This window comes from Netta rufina, assembly GCF_964035555.1.
Source record: "Netta rufina genome assembly, chromosome: 2".
NCBI lineage: Eukaryota > Metazoa > Chordata > Aves > Anseriformes > Anatidae > Netta > Netta rufina.
Window position 1 is genome coordinate 47,608,952 of NC_140124.1, and position 11,897 is coordinate 47,620,848.

The 11,897-nt window shown below is 49.2% G+C and overlaps 1 protein-coding gene across 4 annotated transcripts in view; it reads left to right on the forward strand.

Annotated features, from left to right (window-relative positions):
* Positions 1-6,415, forward strand: part of SLC66A2 (solute carrier family 66 member 2) — a 50,566-nt gene extending 44,151 nt beyond the window's left edge. For 2 of the 4 annotated variants that reach the window (XM_084281254.1, XM_084281256.1), the window contains one exon: positions 3,249-6,415. In XM_084281254.1, coding sequence (XP_084137380.1) covers positions 3,249-3,456 — 208 coding nt within the window. In that variant the 3' untranslated portion in view covers positions 3,457-6,415. The remainder of the gene's footprint in view (positions 1-3,248) is intronic. The other 2 variants (XR_014618189.1, XM_084281255.1) reach the window with 2 other exon arrangements.
* Positions 6,416-11,897: the final 5,482 nt, after the last annotated feature.

The window sequence follows — 11,897 nt, forward strand, 5'->3', positions numbered from 1 at the left end:
CCAGTTGGTATTGTGAGCTGCTGAGTTCACAGGTGGTTTTCCAGCAAAACCCTGAGTTTGCTTTAGTAAACTCTGGTGATTTAACACTGATGGCTAGCTCAGTACCACCACAACATGCTCTCACTCCCCCTCCTCAAAAAGACGGGGAGAAAATGATAAAAAGAGCTCATGGATTGAGATAGGGACAGAGAGATTGCTCACCAGTTATCATTATGGGGAAAACAGATTCAGTGTAAGGAAAATGAATGTAATTTATTGCCTACTGATAACAGGCTAGAGCAGTGAGAACTATAACCAAACTAAAACCACCTTCACTCCATCCACCCTCTTCTACATTCCTGAAGTGACACAAGGGAATGGGGACTGGGGGCTGCGGTCGGCCCCTAACACTTCATCTCTGCCGCTCCTTCATGGTCACTCTGCCCCTGCTCCCCATGGGGTCCCTTCCACAGGATGCCGTCCTTCCCAAACTGAGCCTGCAGGGGCTGCCCACAGGCAGCAGCTCTTCAAGCATTGCTCCCACACAGCTCCATACCACGGGGTCCATCCATCCCCCAGGAGCAAACTGCTCCAGCACGGGTCCCCCACGGGTGGGTGGCAGCTCCCCCCAGACCCCTGCTCCTGCGTGGGCTCCTCTCCACGGGCTGCAGCTCCGGCCCAGGGCCTGCTCCTGCGGGGACTCTCCATGGGCCGCAGCCTCCTCCAGGCCACATCCACCTGCTCCACTGGGGGCTCCTCCACCCATGGGGGGGCTGCAGCGTGGAGATCTGCTCCATGTGGGACCCATGGGCTGCAGGGGGACAGCCTGCTCCACCAGGGGCCTCTCCCTGCACAGGCTGCAGGGGAACTGCTGCTGCCTGCCTGGAGCACCTCCTGCCCTCCTACAGCTCTGACCATCAGGCGCTGCAAGGCTGCTTCTCTTCACATCTTCTCACTCCTCTCTCTCCCAGCTGCTGTTGTGTAGCGTTTTTTAGCCTTTCTTAAATGCGCTCTCACAGAGGTGAAGCCAGCATTGCTCGTTGGCTCAGCTCTGGCCAGTGGCAGGTCCCCTTTGGAGCCAGCTGGAGCTGCCTCTGATCTAACATGGGGCAACTTTTGGACTCTTCTCACGGAGGCCACCCCTGCAGCTCCCTCTGCTAACAAAACCTTGCCATGTGAGCCCAATACAAAACTCAGCACAATGTGTGACACAACTAGAAGTCTGTGTCTAGAGTATGGTTCCTAAGGCACTGCTGAACTGCAGGTATCCACAAGGTTTCACCCAGTGATAATTCCTTCTTTGGGTGTTGAAACTGTTAAAACTATAAACCTCCTGACAGTGCATTTTTTCCACGTCTTCACTGCACTGTGGGGTCATTTTTAAAACCTGGCTAGCTTTCTCCGTGTGGAATATAGGCCAAACATCCCATGTATGTTAAATTCCTATTCAAATCTTTGGTGGCATGCCTAAATTAACTTTATGTTGGTGACATAACAGTTTGTCTGGCCTGCCAAGGTTAGCACATACTGCACCTCTAGTGCTGGTCCCCAGCCATGCTTTTAAATGGTGATCAGCTGCCCAGCAATCACTGACAAGCTTAAAAGCAGAAGAGGAGGAATCTTGGCTGCCTGCAAGCAAATTGGCAGTTTTCTTACCCTCAGAGTTCACCATCCAACCTAATTAAAATCCCACACAATCCCCACCACCCCCCTACATGTGTAAACCGCCCGTAAGTAGGACATAACGCGATCTGTTGAGACTGGGGATGGATGCAAGGCAGGTGGTGCAAACTATTTGTGCTGAGCACAGATGATGCTGTGGGTTCAGCAGTTGTTTTCCTTCTTCTCTGATCATTTATGTACATTTTTAGAATTACCTTGAGTGGGGAGTGACTGCTCACTCAGCCCCATGTCATTGCTTGCACTTCCACACACTGCCTCTCTTTGAAAGGTCTGTAACATCGCAGACTTTTTGTTTTATGCTGTCAGTCGGGTGACATGAATTACAAAAGCCTATGTTTCTGTAGTGCCCTGAGTCAATATAAGCTGATGCTCTTGACCACCATTCCCGTCTGAGGAGGGAGCGGGCTGCAGCATTTGGCTTGCAAAACAGCGTTGTGTACTTGTGTCCAAAACAAAAATTGTGCTAGCTCCCTGGCTGAATGTTAGGGAAGCGAACATTCTCCTAACCTGCTGTGCGTGCGTGACTGCATTTGATGAATTGAAGTCAGTGCTGGCAAAACATAATTGTTCCTAATTACGACAAATCATGCACAATGCTCATACTGTGAACTACAAAGCTTTTGTCTACTGCCGCTTATCCAGCTGCTCTGTAAACTCTCCGGTTAAAGCACATTAACCTCAGAAACAGCCTTCAGGAGCTAGCTGTTCATGTTTTGTTGAAGGCATAGAAAAAAATGGTTTGTGTGAAGTTTGAAGAACTTGCTCCTGTTCCCCAGAGTTTTTGTGATGCATGAGCTGGGTTGCAGGACAGGAGGTGTCTTGGTGAGACAGCAAGATAAAAGCAAAGATGGCTTATTAAAAGGAAGTCTGGGTGGGCATTGGTCTTATTCTGTGTCCTTGATGAAAATCCCTGTTGATATTCAGCCTTCTGGTAAACAGCTGCAGGCACATGATTTCCCCTCTTTCTCTATTACTGGACAGTCTATCTTTCCGGGTTTTAGGTTTTTATTTTCTTCAGTAAGAAAAGATTTCTTGTATCTATCAGAAACGTGTGTTTCTCCCTGATGCTAAAGTAACATGATGCTATTCTGTTTCTACAAGATGCTAAAAAAGTGTGTGTGCACGAGGGAGCAGGTATATCTTGTTACTTCACATGGTGTAAGCGCAAAATTGTACAGACAAGAAGAAGCTGGGGTTAACTGATTTTTTTTGCATGCACTGGATTACTTTGTTTCATGGTCAGTGCTGTCAGCGTGTTGGTCATGTTTACAGAGCACTTCTGAGTCAAATATCCTATCTTGGCATTTTAAAACATTGGATGTCTAAAATGTACCTTCATAGCCATGGCATTTGAAGCTATAGTTGCTGAGGTAAGAGCACCGGAGGTTGTGGGGTGGAGAATTTCCAAGTACAGCACCACACCTCATGGCGAGGCTAAGCTGTGTGTCCTAGCAGAGAGGAACCTCAGCCTACCGTAGAGTATAAACCCTTGCTGATGTAGGTGGATCCTCTGGTACAGCTGATCTAATCACACGCTGAGTTCTTCCTTGCAATAAATACCAATACCCTTCTTCTCTATCTTTTAGTGTCAAGATGGTGCTGATGTGGACGAGTGGGGACACCTTCAAGACTGTTTACTTTATCTTGAATCAGGCCCCTTTACAGTTCTCCATCTGTGGACTCCTGCAGGTCTTCGTGGACATCGCTATCCTGCTGCAGGTTTACTTGTACAGCTCCTACCCTCAGAAGCCCACCTCCCACACGGCACACCCTGCCAGCACCAAGGCCCTGTGAGGCGCTGGGCAGGACAGGCTGCAGGTCAGTGGCGCTGCAGGGTCAGCCACGGCACCTCCTCTTCCACTTGTAAATACTCCTGCATTGCTGAGCTGAAAGCAGAAAAGAGAACAAGGATCGAAAGCCTGGTTGCACTTCCAGCTCTGGGGTTTTTATTTTAAATAACTTGCTCTCTCTGTTCTCAGGCTTTGCTGTACAGAACTGGTTCCTGGTGGGGGGAGGGACACTTTATTTTTGCATATGTACCTATGAGCCTTATCAATTCACATAGGTTTGTATATTAATCACAAGGGCTGGATGTTTTGTGTTTTTAATGCTATTTAAAAATGTTACACCACAGAAATGATAGGATATTTTGTCTGAGACTTTTACCTATTTATATAATATGAAGTCTGTATATTGGCAGGAAGGTTGTGGCATACGTTAGCATTCAGTATCTCCATGACGTAGGAAGAAGTATTGGAGAGCAAATGTAGGAGCTTTCTCTTTTTTTGTTGAAGAAGGGTAAGCAGAAAGGGAGAGAAGCCCTGCAAAGAGGCGAACTACCAAAAATGAGCAAGTCATACACAGTATGAAGTGTCAGCATGCCGAAGAGTGAACTGTAACACATGCCTGCTGCAGAATCAGTGCAGCAGGCAGAAATGTCAGCGTGAGGAATGGTGGCTGAGCACAGGCACCATGTGTAAAGCAGGCACAGTCGATCAAGTGGTCAGACAAAAGGAGAAGCGAACAGGAGATTGTGTGAGGGGCTCTAACAGAGCCTTGCTCAATGGGATTTGGGAGCAGACTGACTGCTGCAGCCATGCACAGGATAGGACTGGGCTGGAAGATGCCTGTCCCAGGGGCCAGTAGACGTGCATTGCCAGGCAGGTACTTCTAGGCAGCAAATCAGAGCCACACAGGTGGAAGTGAGTCCACTTTCATTGCCCTAGAGGGAGAAGTGAAAAAGTTTGAGACAAAGTCATGTCCTATGGAATAGGACTAGCATCTGACCACTTGATTTGTCGAAGCTGAGAGTCACGTTCACGCTGTTTAATGCCAAACAAGAAGCAGTTTGTATTTGGGGGTGTTTCTTGCGCTGACCCAACAAGGAAGGAGTCCACATTTTTCCTTTTTCTGTTGCTTAAGATCTTCCAAGCTCTTTGGAGAATCAAAAGTCTGTAGTTGGACAGAGGGACTGAGAAAGCTGATAGGGCAGAGAGTTTATTTATAAACACAGACGTTGGCTGTACTGGCTGCTTGCCAGCATAGATCACTGCGCCCTTTCTGAGCACTGCACGTCTAGCAGCTGTGGGTGGTGTAGGACCCTCACGGAGCTGTGCCCAAGCCCATGGGCTTCTTCTGCCAGTTGCCATGAGGAAACCACCACGGTTGGGCTGAGACAACTACAGCAAGATGCAGAGCCCCAGGAGCATTTATGCCTGTGCTGCTTTCTTCTTTGTGAACCTCCCTCCCCGCTGCGGGATGAGCCCTGTGTGACTGCAGGCAAGGCATAGAAGCTAGGATAGATTTCTGAGAATCATTTTTTTTTCTCCAAGATTAGCACAAGAGCTTATGTTTTCTTATCAACGGGAGCAAGTCTGAGGTTTAATAACTTCACTGAGTAAATCAGGTACTTTCCCTACCCTATGTTATTTGGGAATCTCATGACCTGAGTCTGGACTGTCTTCACTGGTGGCAAACTCCCCTCTGTTGGGAAAGCAGCAGCAGGCCACAGCAGCAATTGCATGACGCCTGGTTAGGAATGTCCCTTGTAGGACAGGGGGGAGTGGGCTGGCCCCGCGGTCTGTGCTGCTTTGCAGACCCGTGCCCCTGCTGCTCCCCAGGCAGTCCAGGCTGACATCGGGGCTCGTGCCGCACGTGCCATTTGGTTTTGGCACTGCCATGTCGGTGGCAGAGCACTGAGCCCCAAACCTGTGAGCAGAGGTTGTCCCTTGAGGCTGGGCCACCCTTCCCTTCTGTGGGACACTGCTGAAGGTGGAGGTAAGGGGCATCCTTGCAAAGTCCCTCCTGCCCAGGCAGATGCAGCAGACCAGGAGGGAGGGAGGCTGCTCTTTCTGAGGGGTGGGCACAGATGCTCTGCCTGGGCACTGCCTCAATGCTCCTTGTTCGATACCCTTCTCTTTTAGGCCTGAAGTGACCTTACAACGACAATGTACCCGGCATGGCAGACTATGAATGTTTTGTTCCTCTCTCTTTTTTTTTTTTTTTTTCTTTTTTTTTTTTTTTTTCCAGTGTTCTGGTTATGTTAAATGAACATCTGGGCTTTTGTCTTTTTTAATCGAAGACTTATTTAACAACTGGCTTCTCTGGTATGCTGCTTTAATGAGGATTGTATTTCTACTGTATGCAAATGAACACTTTCCTGTGTGTTTTAATGGTCTGATTTTTTTAATACCTTGTAATGATAAGATTTTTGTATATGGTGGTCTTTTCTAATCTATGAAAAGGGGATATAAAAATTAAATGGCTGTTAAGAAATACGCTTCTGTATGTTACAGCTTCACCTGGGAGTGCACACTTTTGGCCACCCCTTTGGCTTTAATCTACAGGTATTATTGATAAAATAACTTGTTTTTTCCATATGGGACTCTCTCCTGGGCAGTTTCTTGAGCCTGCCACCAGTACCCAAACCAGTGTGCAGTCTCATTCACACTAGAGGTGCAAATATTGGAAGAGAAGCCAGTAAAAACACATCTAAAGTCATCTTCTGTATGTGGCATTTAATAAGGTAGGACTCGGCTGGGAACTGTTGAACATCACCTTGCAAGATACTTTACAGAGAAGATGTTACAGAACTTTGTTCCTTAGTTGTCATGAAGTATCTGTATCAATGATCACCTCGGAGAAAAATAAATCAATTACTTTAAATAACTCTTTGAATGTATGGCACATTTCACGAATTTATTTTCTGTCAGTTGCAATGCTTTTTAAATAAAAGAAACCTATTATACATAAACTGCAGCATTGCTGTGTTTTGTTTGGATATAAGATACATGTTTCATAACTGTTACTGTAATTCATCCTGTACAGAGCATCATCCATCGAAATAATTAGCAGTGTTTTTCCTCCTGATGGGTGGGTAAGCACAAGGTGTAGCTTGTTGGGAGATCGTGATAGAGGATGACAGGAATTGTGCATATCTGTCCTCAGCTCTTTCATACATTCTGGGGCAAACTTAACTATCTTTTTTTAACCTACCCTCTTGTATGGTTGTGATGTTCATGGTAAAAACAAATTACCAAGAGATTACTATGTAGATTAAAAACAAACAAACAAACAAACAAACAAAAAATACACAAGCAAACAAAACCATGTCAGGCAAACTGCACAAAGAGGTCAAAGACAGGATGCAGCTGAGCGCTCCCCCCCGCCCATACGAACACCTCCTCTAATGGCGGTCTGCCGCTAGCTCAGCTGCAATGGTGTACACCGGGCACAGCGCTCTCTAGGAAGTCTGTACACACCCAGACCGACTGCCCGCTCAGTTCAGGTCTCCGGGTGCAGGGAGTGCCTGAGCCTGCTGCTACCACCTGCGGGGGGCAGAGACTGTGTGTGTGAGGTGCGAGCAGGTGGACGACCTGGTCCTCCTGGTGGCAGAGCTCAAGGAGGAGGTCGAGAGGTTGGGGGATATCAGGGAGTGTGAGCGGGAGATAGACTGGTGGAGCAACTCCCTGCGGGGCCTGAAGGACAGGTACTGGGGTGAGACACCCCAAATGGGGGTGGACCCCTTGCCCTGCTGCTGTCGGGCAGAGGGAGGGGACCTGGGAGTTGAGGAGGAATGGAGACAGGTCCCTGCTTGACATCGCAGGGGATGCCCTCCCCTACCGGCCCCACCTTCCCAGGTGCCCTTACACAACAGGTTTGAGGCCCTGGAGCTTGAGAGACTGGTGGGTGAGGAAGAGGTAGAAAGTGTACCCAGGAGGATGCCTAGGGCAAGGAAGTCGACTCCACGCCTCAGGACTGCCTCCACCAGGACAGAAAGAAGGGTGATTGCTGTGGGCGACTCCCTGCTCATGGGAACAGAGGGCCCTATTTGTCGGCCTGACCCTACCCGTAGGGAAGTCTGCTGCCTCCCTGGGCCAGGGTCAGGGACATTGCCAGAAAGCTTCTCGACCTGATTCACCCCTCTGACTGTTATCCTCTTTTAATAGTCGAGGCTGGCAGTGATGACATTGAAGAGAGAAGCCTGAAGGCTATCAAACGGGACTTTAGGGAACTGGGACGGTTAGTGGATGGAGCAGGAGTACAGGTGGTGGTTTCATCCATCCCTACGGTGGTAGAGAGGGGTACAGAGAGGACGCGGAAAGCCCACCTGATAAACACGTGGCTCAGAGGCTGGTGCCAACACAGAAATTTTGTGTTTTTTTGACCATGGGGCGCATTACTCGGCACCCAGCCTGATGGCCGCAGATGGGTCCCTATCTCTAAGGGGAAAACAGATCCTGGGCCAGGTGCTGGCGGGGCTCATTGAGAGGGCTTTAAACTAGGTGAGAAGGGGGACGGGGCTGAAACAAGGCTTGTTGGAGCTGTGCCAGGGGGAACAATGGCAAGGCTGGGAGAGAAGGCAATGGCCCAGCTGAAGTGCATCTACACTAATGCATGCAGCATGGGTAACAAACAGGAGGAGCTGGAAGCCATCGTGCGGCAGGCAGGCTACGACTTGGTTGCCATCATGGAAACGTGGTGGGACCACTCTCAGGACTGGAGTGCTGCAGTGTCTGGCTGTAGGCTCTTCAGAAGGGACAGGCAGCATGGAAGGGGTGGAGGTGTGGCTCTCTGTATCAGAGAGAGTTTTGATGTCGTGGAATTTGGGCTGGGAATGATAAGGTTGAGTCCCTATGGGTTAGGATCAGTGGGAAGGCCAACAAGGCAAGCATCCTGGTGGGGGTCTGTTATAGACCACTGAACCAGGAAGAGGAGACTGATGAGGAGTTCTACAGGCAGCTGACAAAAGTTGCGAAATCGTCAGCACTTGTTCTTGTGGGGGACTTCAACTTCCCAGATATATCCTGGAAGCACAACACAGCCCAGAGAAAGCAGTCTAGGAGGTTTCTGGAGAGTGTGGAAGATAGCTTCCTGACACAGCTGGTTAGTGAGCCTACCAGGGGAGGTGTCCTGCTAGACCTTCTCTTCACAAACAGAGAAGGACTGGTGGGAGATGTGGTGTTTGGAAACTGTCTTGGGCAGAGTGACCATGAAATGGTAGAGTTCTCCATTCTTGGAGAAGCCAGGAAGGGGACCAGCAAAACCGCTGTCTTGGACTTGCGGGGGGCCGACTTTGAACTGTTCAGGACACTGGTTGGCAGAGTCCCTTGGGAGGCGGTTCTGAAGGGCAGAGGAGTCCAGGAAGGCTGGGCGCTCTTCAAGAAGGAAATCTTAATGGCGCAGGAATGGTCTGTCCCCACGTGGCCAGAGACAAGCCGGCGGGGAAGAAGACCAGCCTGGCTGAACAGAGGGTTGTGGCTTGTGCTTAGGAGAAAAAAGAGGATTTACAATCTTTGGAAAAGAGGGTGCGCCACTCGGGAGGACTATAAGGATGTTGTGAGGTGGTGCAGGGACAAAATTAGAAAGGCCAAAGCTCATCTGGAGCTCAGTCTGTGTACTGCCATCAAAGACAACAAAAAATGTTTTCACAAATACATCAACACAAAACAGAGGACTAAGGAGAATCTCCATCCTTTACTGGGTGCGGGGGGGGAACTTAGTTACAAAAGGTGAGGAAAAGGCGGAGGTGCTTAATGTCTTCTTTGCCTCAGTCTTTAGTGGCAAAACCATTTGCTCTCTGGATACACAGTACCCTGAACTGGTGGAAGGGGACGGGGAGCAGAATGTGGCCCTCACTATCCATGAGGAAATGGTTGGCAACCTGCTACGGCACTTGGATGTATTCAAGTTGATGGGGCCAGATGGGATCTACCCGAGGATACTGAGAGAACCGGTGGAGGAGTGGCCAAGCCGCTTACCATCATTTATCAGCAGTCCTGGCTATCAGGGGAGGTCCCAGTCAACTGGCGGCTAGCAAATGGGATGCCCATCTACAAGAAGGGCCGGAGGGCAGACCCGGGGAACTATAGGCCTGTCAGTTTGACCTCAGTGCGAGGGAAACTCATGGAGCAGATTATCTTGAGAGTCATCACTCGGCACTTGCAGGGCAACCAGGTGGTCAGGCCCAGTCAGCATGGGTTTATGAAAGACAGGTCCTGCTTGATGAACCTGATCTCCTTCTATGACAAAGTGACGTGCTTGGTGGATGAGGGAAAGGCTGTGGATGTGGTCTACCTTGACTTCAGTAAGGCTTTTGACTTCCAGACCTCCATCCTGCCCCTTCTGTGTCCCAGCTTACTTGGATTTGACTCTCACAGGTACTGTCCTACCTGTGCTAAGCTGCAGCTGAGGGGTTTTGCTCAGCCTCAGGCGGGCCAGCAGAACCACACGGGATTTTTTTACTCTTTTCGTCTGCCTCTTCCCTCTTCTGCTCCAGTGCTTCAAACTCTGTTAAGGCTATATTTAGTTGGAGTGAGGTGCTGTGAGAGCTGTGGATATTGTGCTCCCTGTGAAGCAGCTGCTGTGAGGCTGCCACAGGTTATGCCTGTTCTGGCCCTGTTGCTGTGACAGCAACCTTTGTTTGGGTGACCACTGAGTGTTTCGACTGTCATGGTTTTCTTATGATAGTAATTTTTCTTAATTAAGGTTGCTCTGAGGTGGAAGATGGCTGTACATGTGCCATACCAGTAGCAGGAATTGTGCCTGACTTTGTGCCACTCCCTCTAACACTGTCCCTTTACAAGCGTGTTACCACATTTTTAGCTCTCAGACATCTCAGTCCCATGCCAGAGAGGACATTTTTTTTTTTTCTTTGATGCAAAGAGAATGTGCTGCAACCATGAAGTGTTAGATTGTGCTTCACAAGAAGTATATATAGCTATCTACTGGCACTGGCATGCATGCAGGCACTAGCACAGCATTTTTTCTAGTTAGTGATAAATGGCCCTAAATCATTCATGTGCCATGTCAAGGAAAACAACCACACACAAAACCAACAATTCTCCAGCTATTGATCAAAAGTAATAGCCATCACTCATAATAACAGCTATGCTGGGGGGAACTCACTGTCCTCTGGGTATCTTTCATGTCTGGCAATGCGTGCACCAGAACTTTATACAGCTTCCAAAAATAATTTGTTTAAAAGGTTCCTGGTTTATATTTGTCTCCTCATCTGTCATCTCAATAGATAAAATGAAACTTTATTAAAAGTCAGACCTCGACTAACAAACATGATGAGTGGGTTTTGTCACTTTATTAAAAATCCGTGTGTGCTGGAATTAATTATGTGCCTTTTGAAAATACAAAGAACTCGCTGTTGTAGGACAATAGCAACTTGATGGACCGCAGCAATAATGGGTGTCAACTTTTGCTGCACAGCTGCAGAGCTGCAGTTAGCTGTCTCAGGGTAGTTTTTTCACGCTGTAGGACCATGGGAGGCATTAATTAAAGCTTATTTGCTAGCACTGCAAGCGTGAAGCTCTTCATTCTGCAAGGATGTCTGCTTTAAGGTGAGTAAGCTGTTAGGAGTAAACTAGTACTGATGAAAGTTCATGGGCCCTACCCCCCTGAGGAGATGTGTTCTGCACCCTTTGAGGGGCCGCTGCTCACTGCATTCACACCAGAGATTTAGCTCTGAACTGAAGGGGATGTGCTTGGGACATAAGTACCACGGAAGGCTTTCACCTGAATGCACACCAAGACATCATAAAATGCGCTGTCCCCCCCTCATCGCCGTGCCATGCCTTGCCCACCCACGTTCTTCGCTTTGCTGGATTTACCCAGCCGCAATGCTGAACCTCAGTGTTAAACCTTAATAAGCCTTGATGCAAGAAACTCCTGTGTCAGGATTTAAGAAAAAATAAATTCAAATCTCTCAGTGAGTCACAGCAACCTAACGCTGGTATTGGTTTGCCAGGAGTCTGAGTCAGCACAGGTGGCATCCATCACCCTCCTCGCCTGGCACACGAAAGCGAGCTCCGTGTGGCAGCAGGCTGTGACTGGTGGCACAGCCCTGAGTTTGTTTGTAACTCAGTGCAGCCAGGGGACTGGAGACCCAGATACAGCCTTCTGAGTGCCTGGGCTCAGTGTGCTCCCTTCACATCTCACAGCAGTGCTCGGGGGTGTCTGGCATGGCTGTGCTTCCCTGAGGCACCCTCTGCTGCGGCAGCAAGGGAGCAGTGCCAGGGCTGCAGCTCTGGTGGCTGCAAGCACGAAGCCCAGAGTGTGTCCTGCAGCCCTGATGCTGGGAGCCTCCCATAGCCACGTGCCTCCACAGCCCTGCTCCCGTCCCCAGAAACAGGCACACGAAGCTCCCTTCCCTAGGCAGGTGGCATTGAGAGGGAATCGAGCCCTCCCCTCCCTGCAAAATGCATTCGTGGCTGTCCCGAGCAGAG